Source organism: Podarcis filfolensis (assembly GCF_964270895.1).
Source record: "Podarcis filfolensis genome assembly, chromosome: 7".
In the NCBI taxonomy this organism is placed as follows: Eukaryota; Metazoa; Chordata; class Lepidosauria; order Squamata; family Lacertidae; genus Podarcis; species Podarcis filfolensis.
The window spans coordinates 77,729,891-77,755,870 of NC_139603.1; the positions used below are offsets into that span (position 1 = coordinate 77,729,891).

At 45.5% G+C, this 25,980-nt stretch overlaps 1 protein-coding gene across 27 annotated transcripts in view; it reads right to left on the minus strand.

The window, feature by feature from the left end:
- MTSS1 (MTSS I-BAR domain containing 1) overlaps nt 1-25,980 on the minus strand; it is a 154,013-nt gene that overhangs the window by 21,382 nt on the left and 106,651 nt on the right. For 15 of the 27 annotated variants that reach the window (XM_083622005.1, XM_083621980.1, XM_083621990.1 and 12 more), the window contains exons 4-7: nt 15,313-15,397; nt 14,475-14,566; nt 11,204-11,278; nt 4,839-4,850 (exon numbers count right to left, since the gene is read on the minus strand). In XM_083622005.1, the coding sequence (XP_083478131.1) occupies nt 4,839-4,850; nt 11,204-11,278; nt 14,475-14,566; nt 15,313-15,397 (264 nt within the window). The remainder of the gene's footprint in view (nt 1-4,838; nt 4,851-11,203; nt 11,279-14,474; nt 14,567-15,312; nt 15,398-25,980) is intronic. The other 12 variants (XM_083621985.1, XM_083621995.1, XM_083621981.1 and 9 more) reach the window with 1 other exon arrangement.

A 25,980-nucleotide genomic window follows, 5' to 3' on the forward strand; every position in this document is an offset into this window, starting at 1 on the left:
ACTGCTCTCTATGAATTTGCCTATCAGTGGGCCAGTAGGCATGAGTGCTGCATGCTACCCTCAGGAACAGAGGCAGCCTGTCTCTGAGTACCACTTGCTGGGGCAACACAAATGGGACAGTGTTGTTGAGCGCATGTCCTGCTTGTGGGCCTCCCAAGGCTACTGTGGTGGAGAGGACACGAGATTAGGTCAGCCTTTGGTCTGACCCAGCAAGGGTCTTCTGATGACGACGGCTTGCCTACCGATTACCAATCTCCTCGTATAATATGCATTACCTAGTGCACTGTTCAGAGTAACAATGAGCCCCACAAGGCCTGCCCAATGCGCTGCATGGGATGCAGAAAGCTGCCTCACACCAGCTCACTGTATTTGCAGTATTGTCTGTTTTGACCAGCAGCGACTCATTTGACAGACGTCTTTCTCACCACCTGCTCTCTCATCTGTTCAACTGGAGACGCCAAGGTTATATATATGGCCATGCAGCTTAGAACATGCCATGGAGGAGTTTAGGGGACGGGTGTTCTCTTGGCCAGCAAACTGAAAATGGTTCCGTAAAAAGGCAGGAAGGTGGGTTCAGAGGACAGATTGAAGGTTGTGCAACACCAACTCCCTTGTCCCAAGACTCGCCAGTTCAGTAATAACCTGGCTGGGTCCCAACAAAGTTTAGTGAAGGATGTCAGGTCCAGGAGAAGCAGAAGAGGTTACTTACCCACCCCAGTTTAAAGCCAATCCAGTTTCATAAGCAAAAGTTAAAGGGGGTAACAGGAGTTGGTGTGTATATATACAAACTTTTCACGTAAAGGTATCAGGGAGGAAATCAGTTTCACAAGGGAAGTAGGGAACTTGCTTCAATTCAAGCCACTGGGTTACAAACAAACAAGGATATTGGCGTTCAAATGTATGCAAAGCTCTCATCTCCTGCCAAACTCACCACCATATTGTGCATCCGCCCCCCACAATCTTAAGTATATTTAAAAAATTCTCTAGAAAAATATTGAACCGTTAAGGTGCAGCTTGGCATCCAAGTTGATGTGCTTCATTGGCAAAAGTGACCACAAAAAGGCACCCACAAAACTGAAGCTGGCATGAGACAGCAGCTGACAGAAGCAGTACATTTATTTGCCTTCAGGGTTTGGGGACTTCGTCGGAACATCAAAGTAATATGTGTTGCAAAGAAAAGAAAACCAACAGCCTAGGAGCTAGCCCAGAAAGCTTACTAAGGTAAGACACTAGTTTATACCCCCCGCAAAAGCCCACCTTGACTTAAAAGTGGCTGCTCACAGCCAGTCAATTCTACACACGAAAAGCTTGTTCTGTAGCAAATAACATGTGTGTAGAAAATGCTACTGCAAAGAACGGAAGTGTTAGCAGGTACAGCAGAAATTCAGTTACAGACTAGTAGTCTTCGTGAGACCAAGACTCACAGGACACAAATCACCTCAACAGCTGGCGCTGCTAAGCAGATCTTGCTGGTCCCCCAACTCCCATAAGCTCCAGCCAGAATGGCCAATGGTCAAGGTGGACGGGAGTTGCATTCCAACAAAATTTGAGGACATTAGCTGGGAAAAGATGCAATATGGGGCCAACCCTGCCATCTTGGCTCTCAGCCAGCGCTAGATCCATTAAGGTCTGAGATGGCAATCATGGTATTCAATCCCATGTGTGATGCAAGAGTGCTGCCCAGATTCCTCTAGGTTTGCCGCCAACCATGCCTCCATCTCCTCTTTAGTAATGACCATTTACATGGCTTCATCCCAAAGGGAGACAGGCAGAGTTTATGCTGCGAATATCCCCTCACCGTGAACACATTTAACCTCCACCCCAGTGAAGGCTACTCAGCAAGATCGGAGCTGTGTGTCACAAGGACATACCGGCCGTTATTTTAACTGTAGGAAGAAATTAAAGAGCTCAGACTCCAGTGTGTTGCCTGTTAAGTGTCTGGCTACTCAAGTGCAACTGTGCATGGCAGAAGCTTTTGTGTTCGTAATTCAGACACTAAATCGGAATTAAGCGCCTTGGACAGACTTCTGTAAGTGCTGAGAGGTGCCATATGAGCGCAGCTAGGATCTCACTGAAGCAGAAAGCTAAAACCTATGGTCTACACCTTGGCCCTCTGCTATATAGGAGGCATGCTAGGAAGATACCAGCCTCAATAAAATCCCAGTAGCTATATATCTCAAACCTTGCTCTGCAACGCGTCTTAGTAGCACAAGTCTTAGACCAGGGGTCAGCAAGGTTTACCTCGCTTGGGCCGGTTCACTCCAGCGGAGATCCCTCTGTGGGCTGGATCGTGTACGAGCCTGCGATTTCCGGCGTCTCCGCAGACGTGATTTCCGGCGCCACAGAAGCGAGTCCCCGGGCGACTCAGTTCGGGGGCAGCTCTCTGTGGGCCACTTGTGGCCCATGGGCCTTAGGTTGCCATCCCCTGTCTTAGACTTTCTCTTTACTCTCCTGCCACAGTATGAAGACCATGAAAATAACAGGAGTCATCTTTTTCTCAATGAAGATTCACATATTTGAATCTCGATTGGAGAAGAATCCACTCATAAATTATTAGTAGTATAATTGCACACTACCTACATTTTACTACACAGGTAATGTTGCATGCGTGCGTTCTCTTCGCATTTTGTTTACCTCATCTGGAAATAGACGTTGACTGGAATCTTGTTTAATTTCGTTAGCTCGGTGATAAGGCTCTTTGGGGGGAGGAAATGTGATGTAGACCGGAACTACGTCTGAATGTTGAGCAACTCTGATTTATGAGCGGATTCTTCCTTCTATTCAAATATATGAATGTTCATTCAGAAAAAGATGAGTCCTGTTATTTTCGTGGTTGTTTAGATTTATAAGTGTCTAACGGTTGCCCTGGTGACACTATCTTTTGTCACACTGCATTTCGCTATGCTATCACCACCTTCCCTGTTGTGTTGTTACGGTATAAAGACGAGAACAGAAACAGCCTCTCTCTCAAACACATTCACACTGTGAGTTTCAGAGAAAGGTTGCTTCATCAGTGCGCACACATAGCACTGCATGAATCTCATTCCATTAAAAAAAACCACAACCACAACCACCAGCCTCCTCCCTCCTCAAACTCACATTTTCCTTGAAAGCTTGGGTGTAACCCCTTAATCCTCTGGGCCAATTGGCACCCTATATCCAAGTCCAACAAGATATAGAGGCACTTGCTCCCCCTTCATCCGTTGCTTACGTTTATCTCTCCTTCATCTCCCCCTATTGTCTTTCCCATTATTAAAATTAAGACAGGTAATCCTCCTTGATGTTTGCTGCACTCCATCATCTATCAACCCCAACCAGCATGGACCAATGGCCGGGGACGGTGGGATTTCCCTGCTGCAAACTTACTGAAGATCACAACATTCTAGGATAAAACAAAAGTCATTTTCTACTCCCAACAGCCCGACTTGTCAGTTATCTCTAATTGAAAACCTCATTTCGGAACCACGTATTTCTACCCATTCTCAACACACCAAACTCATATATTTGTTATCAATCAGGGCATAACATGCAGGTGATTTTTTTTAAGGGTACGTTTTAGGGTCAAGGGGTTACAAACATGGGAATTTAGGCTCTAGACTTTAAAAAGATGTTCTGAATAGGCACACATATTTGAAATCATCCTGTTGAGAGATCACAAGTAAGTTTTCGAAAAACGGAATAAATTTGATGGTGTTGCCGTTCTAACCTCAGGTCTCTTGCACACCTAAGCCCAGAACACTTGGATAAGTCTACTCAGTTCCACCCCCCTCAAAGGAGTCAAGGATGGTGGCCAAGGAGCTCCTAAATTGTGGAACTCCCTCTGCAGAGAGGTGTGTCTTTCACCTTAAGTTGTACAGCTTTCACCTTATGGTGAAGACGTACCTCAGCCGTTGAAAATGAATGTATTTGGCTTCCCACCTCTTTGGCCAAATTTTTATCGTTCTGCTCCTTCTGTAATGGTTTCATCTGTTTTTATTTCCATTGTATTTTCTACAGCTGTAAACTGCCCCAGGACCTTATGGTGATGGGCGGGTAAAAAAATCTTATAAATAAATGCTGCTCAACTCCTTTACATCAATTTGGTTATAATTTGATGGCATCAATCTGGTAGTAAGAATTGAGCTGTGATTTCGACTAGAGTATTCCAGCTCTTTCCTAGCCTATTAAGATGTGGAGCTAATTTTCCTGCACATACCCTGGAAAAGGTAGGAAAATGGGAGAGCTGAATGCCTCAAGTCAGGTCTAGAAAATAACTTGGCCACCTATCATCACGATACCCAGAAACTTGAGAAGTGTTTGAGGGCACAGCTGGAACTTAAACAATTTAATGCCAGTAAAGGTAAAAGGACCCCTGACCATTAGGTCCGGTCGCGGACGACTCTGGGGTTGTGGCGCTCATCTCGCTTTATTGGCCGAGGAACCTGGCGTACAGCTTCCAGGTCATGTGGCCAGCATGACTAAGTTGCTTTTGGCAAACCAGAGCAGCGCACGGAAACACCATTTACCTTCCTGCTGGAGCAGTACCTATTTATCTACTAGCACTTCGTGGTTTTGAACTGCTAGGTTGGCAGGAGCTGGGACAGAGCAACGGGAGCTCACCCTGTCACGGGGATTTGAACCGCCAACCTAGTATTTTCCAAACCTAGTGGATCACTATGGATTTCATGTAGCATCTGGCTGAGAAGACACCTGCTCTCGGGTGTCGAGGCCAAAAGATGTAGGAGTTTTAAATTCGAAATTAAAGTCTAGGCAGCTAGTAGAGACCAGACAACCATAAGAGGCCACAGCAAAGAATTATACCAACCAGCCACCAGGGATGCGGTGCAGCTCAGACTTACCCAGCGCCTCAGCTGTCGAGAAGGTGAGCAGGATACAAAAATTGACACAGGAGAAGGAAAATAAAATAAGTCAAAACCAATGTTCTAAATTTCCTAGTGTTTATATACATCATTAGCAGATTGAAGAGATCCAAAATTATCCCGTTCACGCCAAAGGTTTCTTTCCTTCTTTCACATTCCAAAGTTGCTAAGGTCAAAGTGCTAATTTCCACCCAAACAAAATCCTGCTGTACTCAAGCTGGTTTTAATTTATTTAGCTTTATTAGAACTTCCAGTTTCTTTCATCTCAGCAGCTGGTCCTTCGAACGTTTGCATGATGCAACTTGATGAATTCGACGGGGAACCAGGGGAAAGGTCAGATTTGTGATAAGAGATCTAGTGAAATAGGGCACCCCCCCTTTTTTTAGTCATGGTTTGGAGTATCAGGAGTTGCCTGATCCCGACTCCCATTTCTCCACTTCCGGGTTCAGCCCACTCTATGCCACGGTTTCCTGTAACAAACAAATCAGGCCAACTATGGCTAGCGCTAGCATCTAAACTGTCATTTGAAAAGCATGGTTTGAAGTGGTTTTGCAGACTATGGTTTCAAATCATAAGTTGGAGGTTAGGTGCTAACCATAGTTTGCCCAATTCAGGTGTCAGGGCACAATACGATTAGAAGAAAACCGAAAACAAGAGAAAACTGGTGTATAGGAAAGAACATTTGTACCTAAAACACTACTGTTCCTCCAAATCATGGTTTGGAGGATAATCTCAATTGACCCTTTTTACACCACTTAAGGAGTTCCCACATCCTTCTGTGCACACGTTAAGACAGGGAAGGGTGTGTTTACTGTAAGCACAAAACTCAAATTATGCAACTGGAATGTCTTATGCAAATTTGCATACATCCGCTTAGTTTAAATCGCTGCACAATTTTCATCTTTAGACAAGTGTGTGTGTCTTTCTATGTAGGTTACTTAAGAAAAATATGAAATCAGAGTAATAAAAATCACCACATGACTAATGAAATCACCACATATTTTATAGCAAAGACTGGTAAACACATCCACGGGTTCTCCTCTCCAACCCTGAAATTTTCTTGAGCAGAATTCGCTATAGATGCCATTCTACGTATCTTTCTCCGTATATACTCCAGGCATAACATTATGCAAAGCACATTATTGTGACCTTAAAAATATGTATGCGCTGCAGAAGATCCACACTCCAGCCGCGTGACACAGAGGTGTGTGTGACATCTGTAGATATTTGTGACATACAAGTAATCTCAAACATTTCCAATGTAGCAGATGAATTCCCCAAACGTGCCGAAATCTCCTAATTTAATTCTGCGCCCCACAGGAGCTGCAGTCCCTCCGTAAAACATCCCTCAAGCTCCTCCTAGTTGTTTTTTTAAATGGATATATAAACAGCTAACAAACAATATTTTTCAGAACAGAATGTTTTAATGCTAAAATATGTTGGATGAAATAGTTCCAGTTACAGATAGGTAGCCGTGTTGGTCTGCCATAGTCAAAACAAAATTTTTTTTTTCTGCCAGTAGCACCTTAAAGACCAATTAAGTTAGTTCTTGGTATGAGCTTTCGTGTGCATGCACACTTCTTCAGATACATACCAAGCTCATACCAAGAACTAACTTAGTTGGTCTTTAAGGTGCTACTGGCAGAAAAAAAAATTTTTTGTTTTGACTATGGCAGACCAACACGGCTACCTATCTGTAACTGGAACTATGGAAGGCACCACATTGAGCCGCATGAAATGGAAAAAGGTATCTGAAGAAGTGTGCATGCACACGAAAGCTCATACCAAGAACTAACTTAGTTGGTCTTTAAGGTGCTACTGGCAGAAAAAAAAAATTTTGTTTTGGATGAAATAGTTGTCTTTGAGATAAGTGGAAAAACTGCCCAAGCAAGTGCCTACGGAACAGAAATATCTAGAGACCAACTATCAAAAAATGCGGAGACACAGTGACAACCCATCTTATTCTAAGGTCCAGAGAGTGCAAAAATCATCATGTGAATTTCAGGATTACCTTTTGCTGCTGAACGTGGTTTGCCATTTTTTTAAATATACCATTTATTGATGGGTTGGGCTATCAAACTGTTAATAAGCCAATGTTACGTTACACATTTGTAAAAATGGTTGCAAAAAAATAAAATAAAAGATTCACGAAAATGGTTGAAGTAACGGACACAATGTTTTATAACTGGAAATGGTATTTAGCTATAGATACAGGCCCAAGACGACTGAAAGGCTTGCTGAGCTGTTGGAAAACAAGTATCAAAATAAGACACAAATACAATATAGTGCGGTAGACCATGGTGAACTGTAATACATTCCCAATCTGTAATGGGAAATTCGCTTTTCTTAAGAAAAAGACACCACCTAACCTATCACATTTCATACACTCAGTTCAGAATCCTGGGTACATAAATCACATCACCATCTTATGGCTTTTGTGTAGTCTTAATTTTCAAACTGGCAGCAAAATTAAAATCTGAAATGCCTGCACACCCAAAAACATTTTACTGAACTGAAAAACAGAGAGAATACATCAAACAAATCCAGCATGATTTTTAAAATGAAGTGATGCAATCAAGCTTTACTCTTGATGCCTTTAACACCCAAGGACACTTCCACTCAACAGTTTATTGTGGAACTTGGTGCTGCTACTACATGCAAGTTTTCCAAAATGTCCACACAATCTTGTAATCATCAAACCGCCATCCATTTTTTCCCACCATCCAGATTTACAGTTTCTGGGGGGGGTTTTTTTTTGGTTTTTTAAAAAATTAATGGATTTTCAGCGGAAACAGTACATGGGGATCAAATGGGAATACAGCGGTACCTCGGGTTAAGTACTTAATTCGTTCCGGAGGTCTGTTCTTAACCTGAAACTGTTCTTAACCTGAAGCACCACTTTAGCTAATGGGGCCTCCTGCTGCCACCGGAGCAAGATTTCTGTTCTCATCCTGAAGCAAAGTTCTTAACTTGAGGTACTATTTCTGGGTTAGTGGAGTCTGTAACCTGAAGCATAAGTAACCCGAGGTACCACTGTATGGGATTAAATTTTGATGCACACGTGAACAGCAGAACCACAATAAAGGAAGTGCCTACAATCCAAACCATTTTCCAGTATGGCTTTGGGCTGTTTTACCATGAGAAAAATGTAGAAATACTGACATTGCACCTTCACTCTAATAAAACAGGGAGTTTCAGCAGTGTGCCTCTGTTTTGTTTTGTTTGTAACATCTTTATCGTAAGCTGCGTTGGGAGAGCTTGCCCCAAAAGCTGGTGGAGGCACTACTAGTAGTAGGGGACCCTGGGTCACATCACAAAACCAAGTTAAAACAGCTTGTGTGTGGACCACTGTATAAATCCGCCCCCTTGCATATTTTCCATACACGTGGAGGGACAAACAGAAGGGACACATTTCCACTCTAAAGGAGCCACCGTGCGTGTACAGATATGCCAGGCAAAGAGACTACAAGAAACAAGAGATAGCCGGACATAGAAGAAAACATAAGTTTCCAAATTTTGGCAAGGTTACATCTCAATAGCACAAGACACGTGGCGTGTGGTCAGTGGACTAGGGGGACAAGGCTAGCACCCTACATGTATCCGGTAAATCAGAGTATTAACGCCTTATGCCTCCTTCCCAAAGCCCATCCCACCATCCTAAGGTCCACAGAATGGAAGATGGCTAGTTCCTCAAGGACGTGCTCTACGGGGAGCTGGCTCCAGGCCAGTTGGCAGACCAACTCTGCACTACAAAGATGTCTGCAAACGGGACATGAAGGCTGGTGACATCAACCTCAACTTGTGGGAATCCCCAGCAGAAGACTGAAGGCCTGGAGACAGTCAGTCAGGTCTTGCATCCATGACAGTGACCAGAGGAGGAATGACTGCTAGGATGGAGCGCAGAGAGAAGAAACACCACAATGCACCTACAGAAGAACAACTGGACGCCTTTGTTTGGCCCCATCCTCAATGAAAACATGTCTGTCCCAGTCTCTACAGCCATGGCAGGTGCTGTAATCTTCCAACCGTTTGACTTCACCCCCAAAGGCACACTCCTCCATTGTCTCCTGAGACAGACAAGGGGCCAACCTTGATGGCCAAGAGCAGCTATCCTGCTCTCAGTGCCGCACACCAACCCTGGGGTGGACTTAGCATTTGAAAAAGACTATTCAGAACAGTGTCTAAGCCATAGGTAGGCAAACTAAGGCCCGGGGGCCAGATCCGGCCCAATCACCTTCTAAATCCAGCCTGCAGACAGTCCGGGAATCAGCGTGTTTTTACATGAGTAGAATGTGTCCTTTTATTTAAAATGCATCTCTGGGTTTATTTGTGGGGCCTGCCTGGTGTTTTTGCATGAGTAGAATGTGTGCTTTTATTTAAAATGCAACTCTGGGTTATTTGTGGGGCATAAGGATTCGTTCATCCCCCCCCTTCAAAATATAGTCCGGTCCCCCACAAGGTCTGAGGGGCAGTGGACCGGCTCCCTGCTGAAAAAAGTTTGCTGACCCCTGGTCTAAGTGTTATGATAGTGATTTTCTTTTCTATTCCTGCTGTGACTCCAGAATTGGCTGGGAGCACAAGACATAATAGGGGGACCGATTTTACAGGATGAAGGGGTCATGGTGTTGGATAGGTAGACACACACACACCCATAAACACATACTCGCACCAGAACTCTGAACAAATATTGAAATTATTTCAGCGCGAAGGCCAATGCACTTATACAGTGATTAAAATGCATCAGCAGCTTACACTTACAGAAATGCATCGGTAGGAGGAAGTAGTTCTATCGCTTACCCAAACTTCCTCCTACTCAGCACAAATAAATGTGTATCACAACAGTCAACACGACAGCAGTTAAGTGTGGGAGTTACGCTGTTTAGGGATGGAATTCACAATGGCTGGGAACAGACAACATTTCCCAATTTACTTGCCATAAGGCAGTTCGCTTTCCAGTTAATTTTTGGAGTGTTATAATCCACTGAGCGCAATTCAGTGCACAGCCAATTTGATGGAAAGGGAAGCGTCCATTTTTAGAACCCTCTGGCACCCAGCAATTTTAATAGTTGCAACAAAAGCATTTCCGTAAGAGGTGCATGCCCATTCAGTAATGCAATGCTTCTGAATGGAGGGCTGGGCCCCAACGGTGTGTGCAAAACCAGCAGGTGGGTCCTGCTATTGCATATTCCATATGCGGGGCAAGCTGGTTCTGCATCAAACCATCTCCAACTGTGGCTCAGGGCCTCAACTGGGATAGTGGCAGTGGAAGAGAGAGGTTGCAGGTTCTAGCAATCCCACACTGATAGGGAAGCTGTCCAGCAGAGCTGCCACATAAGGAGGGAAGCTTTTTGAGCCTTGCTGCAAATTTTCCTGTGCGCCCCTGTGGTCTGGAGAACAGAGAGGGCATAAGCAGTATGCAGCAGGCTATACAGTCATACCTCATGTTGCGTCCACTTCAGGTTGCGTTTTTTCAGATTGCGGACTGCCGAAACCAAGAAGTACTGGAACGTGTTACTTCCGGGTTTCGGCAGTCGTGCATGCACAAAATTGTGCTTTGCGCATGCGCAGAAGTGCCAAATTGCAACCCGTGCATGCGCAGACACGGGTTGCGAATGCTGCAGGTTGCGAACGTGCATCCTGCACGGATCACGTTCTCAACCTGAGCATCCACCGCATCTAGGTGCGAGGTCTAGATCACATTTACACCATACCTTTAAAGTTTATTTCTCACCCTGCACCTCAAGAATCCTGGCACCTGTCGTTCGACGCACACAGCTACAATTCCCGGCACCATCAACAAACTACAGTTCCCATGATATCAGGGGTGGGGGAGCCACATGCTTTAAATGTGTGTTAAATGGGGTGGACGTGAGCCTATTAAGTTTAGAACGGGGTTCAGCTTCGTAAAAATTTCTCCGGGATGGATGGAGACTCTGATTGGGATTCGCCTATCCAGCCCCGTCAATGGAAGCCCTGTGCAAGGCCTTTTGCTTCTGCAATGGGGCTCTGTCTCCCCACTCACACCGCACCCTTGAAATTGGCTTGGGGGGGTTGTCAGAAGAATCCCCCAGAACAGCACAAAGGGGGAGTAGAGGGTGGGAGACTATTCCATCTTTCAAAAAGACACGCTTGTGCAGATGAAATGGCCAGAAGATCACGCATAATTCCACCTTAAATTGGAGGCGCGCGTGTGTGTTTGGCAAAAACAAATCAATACATCCAAATTATTATTTATGCACAGTCACAGAAACACAGCTTTTCGCTGCAATAAAAAAACAAACAAACAGGAAATTCAGAGCAGCCACACACCAAGCAAGTAAGGAAAACCTCAGGGAGAAATTTACCTTTCTTTGCTTTCTTCTGTAGTTTCAGTGTGTCTGAAGATTTCTTTTTAATCTCCTGGCGGGCTTTCTTGTATTCTAGAGAGAGAAAGCGGGAAACACAGTCTGAATATCAACACATTTGACATCTAGGCTATGGCATGCTTTGTAAAAATAAATAAATAGATCTGGCTATGCCTGATGATGCTAGGAGTTCAGAGAATGGCATGCAGTGTTTGAGAAAGCAATTTAAGCTACTTTTCTCTGTTGATGCATCCTAATGCATTTCACTAATATTTAGCACAAAAGCAGTATGTAAAAGGGAAGGGAAGGAAAATATTAATATTATTTATTAAATCTGTATATTGCCCTTTAACCCAAAGATCCCAGGGCAGTTCACAACAGAAAAATACAAAATGAGAATACAAAATACGTAACAAAACAAAAACAAACCAATAACACCCCCCCCACAAAGACATTTAAAAGCCCACGTTAATCAGCCAAATGCCTGGTTAAAGAGAAAACATTTCATCTGGCGCCTAAAGGTGTGTAATGAAGGTTCAGGCAAGCCTTCCTGGGGAGAGTATTCCACAGATGGGGAGCCACTGCAGAGCAGGCCCCGTTCTTGTGTTGCTACCCTCCAGACCTCTCATAAAGGAGGGACACAAAGAAGGGCCTCAGCAAATGATCTTGGGATCTGGGTAGCTCCATATGGAAAGAGGTGGTCCTTGAGGTACTGCAGTCCTGAGCCATTTAAGGCTTTATAATTGGGCCCAGAAATCAACTGGCAGCCAGTGCAGGTGAGCCAGGATTGGCCTCACATGCTCAAACCGTCTTGCCCCAGTGAGTCACCTGGAGATGAGTGATGTCACAAGTAACCCAAAAGGGGCCTCGGTATAAGGAAAGTACTCATTTGATTACTCGTGAGGAGGAGGTGGTGTGGGCTGAGTCAGAATCTGCTCGTAGCCCTACTTAACCTGCACCTCAAATGCCCTTCAACACCCCCCTGCAGTTTAGAATGTAAAATATGCAACACAAGCATGGTTAAAACTGCAAAATTAGGGTCACTTGGAGGGGCATGCACAATATTTCTGACTTCCCTTTCTGTGGGCAGCCTGGCAACATGTGGGGGACAGCTGGGAACATGTACGATCCTAGGCTCCTTCCCCCCCCCCCAATACCCCCTCACCTCCTCCCCCAAACCAGAGGCAGAATCTTAACCACCTTACGAGCTAGCATGGTTACTCCGTTCCCACTGAAGGCAATGGGAAGGAACAAAATAAAATAAAGGGGGGAGAACCACAGCTCCCAACTTTCTGGTTTTGTATGTTTTGTGCTATTTTATGCATTGTGACACTGTTATTTTTATTGATTACAGTTTAGTAATTCTTTATTGTAATTTTCAAGTGTAAACTGTTTAATTATTATCTGCTGGTATTTCATTTTACTGCTTACTATTATATTCCAATGGGATTGTTTAATGTTGCTTTATTTTGATATACAGTAAGTTGTTTATTTTGAAGCTATGCTTTCATTACGACTTCTTTGTATTGGATCATATTGCTATTAGGTGGGCGAACTTCGTCATCTGTTTTGTTGGCAGCTTTGTAAACTGCCTTGTCCGTGTAGCAATATAGAAAGGTGGTATACAAATGAAAATTAAATGCCCCGGCCAGCACAAGCTAGCAGGGATTAAGAAAAGGTAGCAGCTCCACCACTAAATCTACCTGCTCTGGCACTGCCTAACCACCCTTTCACCTGTCCTGCTTGAGCAGCAGCAATTGTTCAAAACAGCCAGACAGGATGTTCTTAGAGAGCATCAGGCTTTAGTGGTAACCTGTCTTTTATTATTCTTTCATTTTATTTTAAGAATTCGCAGCTTCCTGTGGTTAAGACTACTACAAATGCACCATTCTGCAGTTAACAGGGCAGAACCGCGGGTTCTAGCCACTGGAACTTCGCCAAGTCCCAGATTCTGGTTGTACAGTCATACCTTGGGTTACAGACGCTTCAGGTTGCATTTTTTTCAGGTTGTGGACCGCCAAAACCCGGAAGTACCGGAACTAGTTACTTCCAGGTTTCGGCGGTCGCGCATGCGCAGAAGCGCTAAATCACAATTTGTGCATGCGCAGAAGCGCCAAATCGCAACCCGCGCATGCACAGACACGGGTTGTGAACGTGCATCCTGCACAGATCATGTTCGCAACCTGAGCATCCACTGTACTTTCTTCTCAGCACTTGAGGGTGCATTTAAAGGTAAAGGTAAAGGGGCCCCTGACCATTAGGTCCAGTCGTGGCCGACTCTGGGGTTGCGGCGCTCATCTCACTTTATTGGCCGAGGGAGCCGGCGTACAGCTTCTGGGTCATGTGGCCAGCATGACTAAGCTGCTTCTGGTGAACCAGAGCAGCGCACGGAAACGCCATTTACCTTCCCGCCGGAGCGGTACCTATTTATCTACTTGCACTTTGACGTGCTTTCGAACTGCTAGGTTGGCAGGAGCTGGGACTGAGCAACGGGAGCTCACCCCGTCGCGGGGATTCGAACCGCCAACCTTCTGATCTGCAAGTCCTAGGCTCTGTAGTTTAACCCACAGCGCCACCTGCGTCCCTTTTTGAGGGTGCATTTAAGCACACACAAAACATTAAAGCGGTTGCAAGCAATACTTAGCCTTATGGCCTGAAATCTCTGCATAAAATGAACACATCACTCTTTTTTTTAGAAGTGGTGGCTTCTATCAAATCTTCAGATGTGGATCCTGGTACCTCATTATCCATGGTTAAGAGACTGAGCACCAGGTGCAGAAGTACGTGATCCTTCGCCTGAAGTCCTTTCCAGCTTAGGAAAAAATGGCAAGCCACCTGCGTTACTTTAACAGCGTTAAGTAACAGTATTAAGGCTACCCTTGGCCCCTACTCAAAACCAGCACTTGAAAGCCAACTCCATTAAACCATGGTTCCAAACCCATATTAAAAACGGTAACTGTGGTTAAACCTAACATGTTTATAACACTGGTGCTAACATGACGCTTAATCGTGGTTGCAGAAGGAAAGGGGGGTTTGCTTAAGGGACGGAAGGAGATGCAGCAAAGGAGTGTGCGATTCTCACAGCCCATTCCTGATTTCTTAGCGCTCGCTTATGCATAACCCTGGCTGTACCTCCTTCATCCCATAAGCGGCCATTACCACCTTGTGTGACCAGATTCTCGAATACACAGCACAAAAAGTAAACATTTGCAGAGTTATATTTTAAAACCTGTATCGTTCAGCCACATCGGCTCCTTCTCCATATAACTACCTTTTGCATGGTCTTTATCCAGTTGATTGGCTACTTTCTTCCATTCTTCCATCTGCTCTTGAAGTGGGTTTATCAGACAGTCTATTAAAGCACTAATTTGGTTGAGAAAACACAAAGAGGAATCAAATCCTGCAAAGGGGGCAGGGGAAATCAACCTGAATCTACCCTAAGCCAGACACACGGAATGCCTCAATATCTATGAGCTGCGCTAACCCATTCATAAAATTATTTTGAAGTGTTCTCAACAGCCCATCACGTTAGGCTGTGCATTATTGCGTCCATACTGCAGGTGGCATGAGAAGTAGAGCTGGCCAAAGAGTGTCTAGATCAGAGGGGTTGGGCGGTGGGACTCTCCATTTCATAGCTAAATCTCCCGGCGCAACTGTAGCTCTCAGACTCCCTCGAGAGAGAGAGTTACCAGATACTGGAGGAGGCCCAATAAAATAGTTTGCTTTTGCAGCAATTTCCCAAGTTCTCAGCTTTGGAACCGATCCCCCTTTGGCGTCCCTCATTCACTGCTGAGCTACAGTTAATGCCAGGACTAGGAATTCCTGGTGGGCAAAGAGGGTTGTGCCAGCAAGCCTCTGTTTTTTTTTCTCAGGGTGGGCAGTAAACTCTTCCTCTCCCACAAAGCCCGGTTTGTTTGATGGGAGAAAAGGGAAGGGCGTTCCCAGCAACCGAAAGTCAGAGGTTAGCTGGAAGCCAGCCCCAGCAAACAACTTAATGTGGTCCTGAATGAAAGGGGTTGTGTAGCAATTACATCTTGACCAAAGTCCAGGAGCTAATAATGAAGGGCTCTTTCCGATTTGTGTCGGCTCACTGGCATGCGTTAACTCACCTTGAGAACTGCCTGAGTTTGGACTCTATGCTTCTGTGCCGCATGCACATTCTGGTCAGAGCAGAGCCAATTTCTCTTGTAGCACCTGAAAGAAGAAAGCGGTCGTATTTAGAAAAACCTGGCAAGAAAGGTTTTCAAAACACACACACACACACACACACACACACACACACACACACACACTCTATTCCCAAGTGGTGCATGGAAATAATAAAAGCAGTGGGTTTAACTCAGAATGGACCCACTGAAATTAATGGGCCTAATTTAGCCATGTTCATTCATTTCAATGGGTCTATTTTGAGTAAAACCACCCAGTATTTCAAACACAGATTAAACCAAGGCTAGAGGTCTTCACAGGGGCCTTTGAGGGTTCTAATGCCATCTGCGGTGCCTTGATACAAATTTCTGAACCATGCCTAGGAAATTGATTGTTATAATTTATTACATTTCCCCCCACCGATTTATGCAACAACAACAAAAGTCTCAAAGCAATTTAACAAAGATATAATACAAACGGACAAAATAAATTGAAAACCAGAATATTGCAATGTGCAGTGCAAAGTTCCTAAAAGTTTCCACCAACACCAAAGTAAAAAAGAATGAATGGGACAAGAAGATTCCTCAACAGTGGCTAGACCTGAATGCCAGTGTCTAAATCACCTGTAGGGAATCTTTGGCCCTCCAGACATTGCTGAACTACCATCATTCCTGGCCGCTGGCCATGCTTGTTAGGGCTGATGGGAGCTGCGGTTCAGCACCATCTGGCAGGTTGGAGGCTCCCTATACCTAGGGTAAATCATAGAATCGTAGACTTGGAAGGGACCCCAAGGGTCATCTAGTCCAACCCCCTGAAATTCAGGAATCTCAGCTAAAGCATCCATGACAGGTGGCCACCCAGCCTCTGCTTAAAAACCTCCAAGGAAGGAGAGTCCACCACTTCCCAAGGGAGACCGTTCCACTATCAAACAGCTCTTACTGTCAGAAAGTTTTTCCTGATGCTCACAGAATTGACGGCTCTGGGGCAAACTTGGGCAGAACTTACTCTTTCGTTTTAAAAAAATTATAGCCCGGCCCCTGGGGCGTCTGTTGTGCAGGGATGGTTTTAGTTTAGGTGGCTTGTTGTTGTTGTTGTTTAGTCGTTTAGTCGTGTCCGACTCTTCGTGACCCCATGGACCAGAGCACGCCAGGCACCTCTGTCCTCCACTACCTCCCGCAGTTTAGTCAAACTCATGCTGGTAACCTCGAAAACACTATCCAACCATCTCATCCTCTGTCGCCCCCTTCTCCTTGTGCCCTCCATCTTTCCCAGCATCAGTGTCTTCTCCAGGGAGTCTTCTCTTCTCATGAGGTGGCCAAAGTACTGGAGCCTCAGCTTCACAATCTGTCCTTCCAGTGAGCACTCAGGGCTGATTTCATTAAGAATGGATGCATTTGATCTTCTTGCAGTCCATGGGACTCTCAAGAGTCTTCTCCAGCACCATAATTCAAAAGCATCAATTCTTCGGCGATCAGCCTTCTTTATGGTCCAGCTCTCACTTCCATACATCACTACTGGGAAAACCATGGCTTTAACTATACGGACCTTTGTTGGCAAGGTGACGTCTCTACTTCTCAAGATGCTGTCTAGGCCTGTCATTGCCCTTCTCCCAAGAAGCAGGCGTCTTTTAATTTCGTGGCTGCTGTCACCATCTGCAGTGATCATGGAGCCCAAGAAAGTAAAATCTCTCACTGCCTCCATTTCTTCCCCTTCTATTTGCCAGGAGGTGATGGGACCAGTGGCCATGATCTTCGTTTTTTTGATGTTGAGCTTCAGACCATATTTTGCACTCTCCTCTTTCACCCTCATTAAAAGGTTCTTTAATTCCTCCTCACTTTCTGCCATCAAGGTTGTGTCATCTGCATATCTGAGGTTGTTGATATTTCTTCCGGCAATCTTAATTCCAGCTTGGGATTCATCCAGCCCAGCCTTTCGCATGATGTATTCTGCGTATAAATTAAATAAGCAGGGAGACAAAATACAGCCTTGTCGTACGCCTTTCCCAATTTTGAACCAATCAGTTGTTCCATATCCAGTTCTAACTGTAGCTTCTTGTCCCACATAGAGATTTCTCAGGAGACAGATGAGGTGATCAGGCACTCCCATTTCTTTAAGAACTTGCCATAGTTTGCTGTGGTCGACACAGTCAAAGGCTTTTGCATAGTCAATGAAGCAGAAGTAGATGTCTTTCTGGAACTCTCTAGCTTTCTCCATAATCCAGCGCATGTTTGCAATTTGGTCTCTGGTTCCTCTGCCTCTTCTAAATCCAGCTTGCACTTCTGGGAGTTCTCGATCCACATACTGTTTGAGCCTTCCTTGTAGAATTTTAAGCATAACCTTGCTAGCGTGTGAAATGAGTGCAATTGTGCGGTAGTTGGAGCATTCTTTGGCACTGCCCTTCTTTGGGATTGGGATGTAGACTGATCTTCTCCAATCTTCTGGCCACTGCTGAGTTTTCCAAATTTGCTGGCATATTGAGTGTAGCACCTTAACAGCATCATCTTTTAAAATTTTAAATAGTTCAGCTGGAATACCATCACTTCCACTGGCCTTGTTATTTGCAGTGCTTTCTAAGGCCCATTTGACTTCACTTTCCAGGATGTCTGGCTCAAGGTCAGCAACCACACTACCTGGGGTGTACGAGACATCCATATATTTCTGGTATAATTCCTCTGTGTATTCTTGCCACCTCTTCTTGATGTCTTCTGCTTCTGTTAGGTCCTTACCACTTTTGTCCTTTATTATGGTAATCTTTGTACGAAAAGTTCCTTTCATATCTCCAATTTTCTTGAACAGATCTCTGGTTCTTCCCATTCTGTTGTTTTCCTCTATTTGTTTGCACTGCTCGTTTAAGAAGGCCTTCTTGTCTCTCCTTGCTATTCTTTGGAAATCTGCATTCAATTTCCTGTATCTTTCACTATCTCCCTCGCATTTTGCTTGCCTTCTCTCCTCCGCTATTTGTAAGGCCTCGTTGGACAGCCACTTTGCTTTCTTGCATTTCCTTTTCATTGGGATGGTTTTCGTTGCTGCCTCCTGTACAATGTTACGAGCCTCCATCCATAGTTCTTCAGGCACTCTGTCCAGCAAATCTAAATCCTTAAACCTGTTCCTCACTTCCACTGTGTATTCATAAGGGATTTGACTTAGATTGTATCTTACCGGCCCAGTGGTTTTTCCTACTTTCTTCAGTTTAAGCTTGAATTTTGCTATAAGAAGCTGATGATCTGAGCCACAGTCAGCTCCAGGTCTTGTTTTTGCTGACTGTATAGAGCTTCTCCATCTTTGGCTGCAGAGAATATAATCAATCTGATTTCGATACTGCCCATCTGGTGATGTCCATGTGTAGAGACGTCTCTTGTGTTGTTGGAAAAGCGTGTTTGTGATGACCAGCTTGTTCTCTTGACAGAACTCTATTAGCCTCTGCCCTGCTTCGTTTTGATCTCCAAGGCCAAACTTGCCAGTTGTTCCTTTTATCTCTTGATTCCCTACTTTAGCATTCCAATCCCCTATAATGAGAAGAACATCCTTCTTTGGTGTCACTTCTATAAGGTCTTGTAAGTCTTCATAAAATTGGTCTATTTCAGTTTCTTCAGCACCAGTGGTTGGTGCATAAACTTGGATTACTGTGATGTTAAAAGGTCTGCCTTGGATTCGTATCGAGATCATTCTATCATTTTTGAGATTGCATCCCAGTACAGCTTTCGCCACTCTTTTGTTGACTATGAGGGCCACTCCATTTCTTTTATGGGTTTCTTGCCCACAGTAGTAGATGTGATGGTCATCCGAACTGAATTCGCCCATTCCCGTCCATTTTAGTTCACTGATGCCCAGGATGTCAATATTTATTCTTGCCATCTCATTTTTGATAAAATGTAATTTTATAAAACTTTTTTTATAAAATTTTATAATTTTATAATTTTATAAAAATTTTTGATAAAAGTAATAAAAGAAATGAGAACCCATGAAATGATAAAATGACTAAAAGGAGTCATCAAGCTTTAAAAAAAGAGAGAGCAACTCATTCTTCAGAGACTCAATGGAAACAACCTGCCAGAACCAAGAGTGTTCCCTAAAATTAAAGGGAGAAATAAATAGCCAGGCAATACTCCCCAGGAAATGTGTTCCACAACTGTGACGGCGTATCAATAGCCTCAAAGAACTGAACTGCAAGCTATCAATTTATAAGGGTGCCCTCAATTGGCGACTGTCATTCAGTGGTTGTCTAGGGTGAACAATAGCACACTGCTCTGCTTTTCAGCGCAAAGGAAAGAAACAAAGGAGGCTGGGAACACAGGCAACTTAGCTTGGACATTGTGTGATAAGGCTAGACACTCTAGATCTTGCGCAGGATATTGCAACAAAGAAAAAACAACAATACATATCCTCGTCTCTGACTTTGTGAACCCACACTAGTGCTTTTTCAACCAATACCAGGCAAGTCACTTATTACCTTTCAGTAAAGACTAAAACAGAGCAAAGCACTGCAGGTTTCCCCCCACCTTGCAAGAATAAATGGCAAAGCGTATTTTGGATTTGCCAGGGGTCAAAGATAATGGATGCTCCAGCCCACTAGTAGATATTGTATCTCTGTTCAAAGGCAGAGATGTCCAATGTCGATTCCTGCTGCAAGGGAACTGCAAAAGGTTCCACGCTAAGTGTTGGTTGCCAGAGATGCCCACCTCCACAGTGGTCCACTAATTTTAGCTCGCCGTAGCAACCAGTGATTTGTGGTTGGAAAGGAGGCACACAGGACTGCTTTCTTAAGTCCCCACCAAAAAACCCGAGCCCTTGACAATTTTGTGACGCAGCCAAGTTCTGTACCACAAAACCTGCGAATCCGTTTCCACAGAACATTTGACTCCCCAGTAGATGGTGCTAACACAACTTGAGAACCGCCTGGCTGGATCACAGTTGCAACCCATCAAACCCAGCACTCCCGTTCCCGACAGTGAAAAAGCCAGATGTCCTTGGGGAAAACTCAGGGAGCTATGAAGACAAGCCATTCCTTCTTGTTTGCCCTTTGCATCTGATAATTAAGCAAAGCGTTGCCTCTGAAGTTCGGAGATACCATCAGCAGCTACTGTAGCCGGTGGTCATTGACCTAACCCTTTCCTCCATGAATTTGCCTTGTCCTCTTTGGAAACCAGCTATGTCAGGGACATAAGAAGCGCCACAGTACTGGATCAGAGCAGAGGCCTATTGAAGCCCAGCATCATGCTCTCACAGGGGCAGGCCAGATACCCATGGGAAGCCCATGAGCAAGACATGAGCACAGCCGTGCCATTGCAACCCGCAATGCCTAGCAACTGGGATTCAGAGGCATACAGGCCCAGATAGAGAGCTTGGGGGGCTATTGCATGTGATTCTGGGGTGGAAACCCAACTGGAGAAGTTCACATACCTCCACAGATGAGACAAGGCACCTGATATAATACAGTGGTATCTCGGGTTAAGTACTTAATTCGTTCCGGAGGTCCGTTCTTAACCTGAAACTGTTCTTAACCTGAAGCACCACTTTAGCTAATGGGGCCTCCTGCTGCCGCCGCGCCGCCGGAGCACGATTTCTGTCCTCATCCTGAAGCAAAGTTCTTAACCTGAAGCACTATTTCTGGGTTAGCGGAGTCTGTAACCTGAAGCGTATGTAACCCAAGGTACCACTGTATATTAAATGCTCTCATTCAATGTTAGGAACCCAAAAAACATATAATCCAAAAAAACAACAACCATGAGGTGTTTTCGAGGCTGCTGTGGTAACTGGGGATTCTGTGCGTGGGAGACACACACAAATAAAACAAGATAAAACAAAGTCACGGCCCGTTACCTGAATTCCACTCCTGACATAATGCGCAGTGAGGTCATGCTTCTGGCATGAACACCAAGAAAAATAGGTGCTGGAACCCACAATGAAGTTGGGCAACTCGGGGCAGCCCAGAAAAGATGCCGGTTTAACAAGGGATTATTGAATATTGCTTTATTTGATTTAAGTTGTTTATTTTAAAGTTATGCCTTTATTATGACTTTTTTTTTGTATCGGGTCAGATTGCTATTACAGTGGTACCTCAGGTTACATATGCGTCAGGTTACATACACTTCAGGTTACAGACTCTGCTAACCCAGAAATAGCACCTCGGGTTAAGAGCTTTGCTTCAGAATGAGAACAGAAATCGCGCGGCGGCAGCACAGCAGCAGCGGGAGGCCCCATTAGCTAAAGTGGTGCTTCAGGTTAAGAACAGTTTCAGGTTAAGTACGGACCTCCGGAAAGAATTAAGTACTTAACCTGAGGTACCACTGTAGTTGCGTGGTCTTTGCTGTCTGTTCCGTTGTTTCCTCAGCTTGTAAAACGCCTTGCATGTAGTCATATAGAAAGATGGTATACAAATCAAAAGTGAAATGAAATGAAACTGCGCTGTGTTCACTGCTGAAAACTATGTCAAAATACCTCCCTAGCTGGTTTGGGGGTCACCCCTGGTTCTGGTGCAGGTCAAATAAATGCAGTGGTGCCCCGCAAGACGAATGCCTTGCAAGACGGAAAACCCGCTAGACGAAAGGGTTTTCCGTTTTGGAGGTGCTTCGCAAAACGAATTTCCTATGGGCTTGCTTCGCAAGACGAAAATGTCTTGCGAGTTTCTGTGGGGTTTTTTCCCTTCCCCCCCCCCTTTCCCCAAGCCGCTAAGCCGCTTATCAGCTGATCCGCTAAGCCGCTTAACAGCTGATCCGCTAATCCGCTAATCCGCTTATCAGCTGATCCGCTAAGCCCGCTAATCCGCTAATGGGCTTGCTTCGCAAGACGAAAAAACCGCAAGACGAAGAGACTCGCGGAACAGATTCTTTTCGTCTTGCGAGGCACCACTGTGTATCCCCGCCTCCCTTAGATTCGGGCAGATGGCTAGGGCAGCTCTGAGGGGTCCTCGTGCAAACATGCATGTGTGCAATGATAGAGGCCTGACTGGAAAGCTTAAAGCCCATTGCCACTACATGAGGGAGGGACTGAAGAAAAGGAAATACGAATTTGCCCCACCCATTTAGTTGACCAACGGCGGCTAGGAGGAGTCATAGACCTAAAAAAGTGTAGACTCGCACACGGTGGCCAACCTTCCATTTTGACTCGAAATGTTCATTTTGGGCTTCTCAGAAGTACGTAAAGGCCAGAAGCGGGCAGGGGGAGCACCAGCCTGCAATGGCGCCCACCTGAGAGGTGCCAGAAAAGTGCGCTCTGGGTGGGGAAAAAGGGGCCGGCTCCAGATCGATTATTTTCCATTTTAAAAAGGACCAGCGTGGTTTAATCTGGGACACAAGACTCTGGGAAGCGTCAGAGGCAAAACTCATTTGAGGGGGAGCAGCTTTGCCCTTCTACAGCCTCCTCCGTGTTCGGGAGGTTGCTGCCATCTTGAAACACAACGGGGCATTAATGGGCACACAGGCAGGCGACCCACTGAAGGGGGATAGCAGTGCTTGTACGTGCTCACCCTGAATAGCCTGTTCCAAATGAGCAGGCATCTGCCGCAGCTCAAAACAGGGGGGCCGGAAGGAGGGGGAAGCCTAATTCTTTCGTCAAAGCGTATTTGCTGCAACAGAGAGGCTTTGCATCCATTTGAAAGTTAATGTTGTCAAGCACCTAATTAAGACGCTGGAGGGGAGGAGGAGGAAGAAGGAGTCACTCACAAATAACAATCTTAACGTGATTTCAAGTGTCCGAAGAGAGGGAAAGGGGTTAGAGCTTGGCTGCCTTGTCCATTGGAGGACTGCAAGTATGGAGCTGTGGCGAAACTGGGAGAGGAGGTGGCATGGAGAGCTGGGGACAGACCCTACATCTGTGGGCGTCTGGATGTTGTTGGGACTCCTCATGCCCATCAGTTCCAGCTGGCAAAGCTCTGAGATTATCCAAGTTCTAGTCTAGCAACACTTGCAGAGCCGGGTAATGGTAGCATGAAATAATCAACCTAGCCGTTGAGGCTTCCTTCCAAAGGATCCTGGGAACTGTAGTTTTGCTAAGGGTGTTGGGAACTCTAGCCCTGGGAGGAGCCTCCTAACAACTCCCAGCACCCTTAAAGGTAAAGGGACCCCTGACCATTAGGTCCAGTCGTGGCCGACTCTGGGGTTGCGGCGCTCATCTCGCTTTACTGCCCGAGGGAGCCGGCGTACAGCTTCCGGGTCATGTGGCCAGCATGACTAAGCCGCTTCTGGCGAACCAGAGCAGTGCATGGAAACGCCGTTTACCTTCCCGCCGGAGCGGTACCTATTTATCTACTTGCACTTTGACGTGCTTTTTGTAACTGCTAGGTTGGCAGGAGCTGGGACCGAGCAACAGGAACTCACCCCGTCGCGGGGATTCGAACCGCCGACCTTCTGATCGGCAAGTCCTAGGCTCTGTGGTTTAACCCACAGCGCCACCTGCGTCCCGTCCCCCCCAGCACCCTTAACGAAGCACAATTCCCAAGATTCTTTGGGGAAAGCCATTTACTGTTACAATGGTGCAAGGGTGATTGATCAATGCAGGGTGTGGATTTGACTTATGGCAGCCCAGAAACAAGTGAGGCTATGGATGCAGAGAAGCAGCACGCAAAAAGGAGACAGGAGGACAGGCAGGTAACCTGGCTGAGCAGCAACAAGAGAGTCTACGGAGCAACAGAGATGGAGCTTGGCTTTCGCACTGGTATACTCAAGCCTGCCCAGCAAGTTATTTTACACGGGAGGAAGCTATAGGCTGCCAGCACCAGGGTGGGTGAAAGAATCCTGAGACTAGGTAGTGCAAAACATCTCTTCCTTTCCTGACTCTGCGGTCTTTCCCCATCACCAGGGACAGCAGTACACAGTGCAAGAAGGTCTTGGTGTTGGTACCAAGTCAGACCATTGGTATTGTCTACACTGGTATTGGTATTGCCTACACTGACAGTTAGCAGCTCACCGGGGCTTCAGACAGGTTTGTCTCCCAACCCTACCTGGAGAACTCAGAGAGTGACTTTGTATAAGCAGAGCAGATGCAAAACTACGGCTGTTTCCCCAACTCCTGTGGGATCTGCAAAATGCTCCTCACCCGTTCCTGTGACTCGCAGTTGCAGAAGTTTATGTGCTCTGCAAATTCATGCACATTTACACCATTTATGCAGGCTGCAGAATCCAACCATTCTACTGATTTATGTTTTTTTTTTTTAGTGTAAAATATTCAAAACAAAACAAAGCAACCTGATGAGAAGTTTCAGGCTTGTGCTTTTGTAGCCCCTACGTAGGCACGCATGAGTGTTAAGCCCCCTGCACCACAGGAGTGGCACAGGTAGCTAGGCTCTGCAGCACTCCTGGAGTAGAGCATTAGGACCCACGTACCTACGGGACCGCCTCTCCTGGTATGCCCCGCGGAGGACCTTAAGGTCCACAAATGACAACATTTTGGAGGTCCCAGGGCGCAAGGTGGTTAGATTGGTCACAACTAGGACCAGGGCCTTTTCAGTACTGGCCTGGGGGACTTGACATCTTTCCGCAGGGCCTGCAAGACAGAGCTGTTCCGCCTGGCCTTTGGTTTGGACTCAAGTCTGACCCTTATGTTTTCCCTCCCCTTAGTGTTTTGATCTATGGGCTACTTTTAAAATAAGGCTGCATTTTAACCTATATTTTAAATTAGTTTTTTTCCCCCTATTATGATTTTACTGAATTTTACTGGTGTTAGCCGCCCCGAGCCCGGCTCTGACTGGAAAGGGCAGGGTATAATTTTTAAAAAATTATTATTATTATTATTATTATTATTATTATTATTATTATTATTATTAGGACACACAAGCCTGGCAAGGACTCAGAAACAGGACTGTATGCTTGCTTACATCTCTCTCGCTTTCTCTTTTATCTCTCTCTCTTTCTCTTGCACACTGCTGCCTGTTTTCTGGCAAGGTAGACTGAAGGCAGAATTATGCCTCGGCCCATCATGTGGCATAAGCAGCACTGAGCACACGGGAGGACTTGCTTTGTGCCACTCTTGCCAAGACAGTTGGACACCACTGCTCTAACAAGCCTCTCTTTCGGGCCCCCATTTGTTTCCTGCAGAAGGAAGCAGACAGACCATCACAAGGCAGACAGATTAGATTCAAGCTGCGCGTCCTTCCCCATCTATCTGTGTCCTGGGCAACCGGGCAGGTGTGCGTTCGCAAGGCCTTCTGCGATTATCTTCCTTGAAAACAGAACACAGCCAGCCCTTTATCTTTCCTATTACAATGCCGTCATGGCACCACGAAGAAAACACAGCTAAACAAACGGCACGCTCGTTTAGGGAGCAACTTCAAGGCACTTCAAGAGACTCAAGCACTCAAGCAGGAAAACGGGACTCTTCTCTTTTTCGTATTCAGGACAAGGTCCTAGACATTTTTCAGTCGTGCATCTTCCTATCCTTGCTGGCTTCCCATAGGTATCAGGTCAGCCTTTGGCCAGATCCAGCAGGATCATCTCACCTTCCAGAGATCAGCAGAATGACTTTTTTTAAAAAAATAATAATAACGCATGACGTACATAAAGTTTTATAGTTGGGTTGGAAGAATCCCAGCAAACTGGTTGACCAGGCTGCTAAACATCTGATGTGAGCACCACACAATCGAAACTGATCCTGCACTACTTTTGGCTTGACCGCTGAACACAGGCCACCAGCCATTT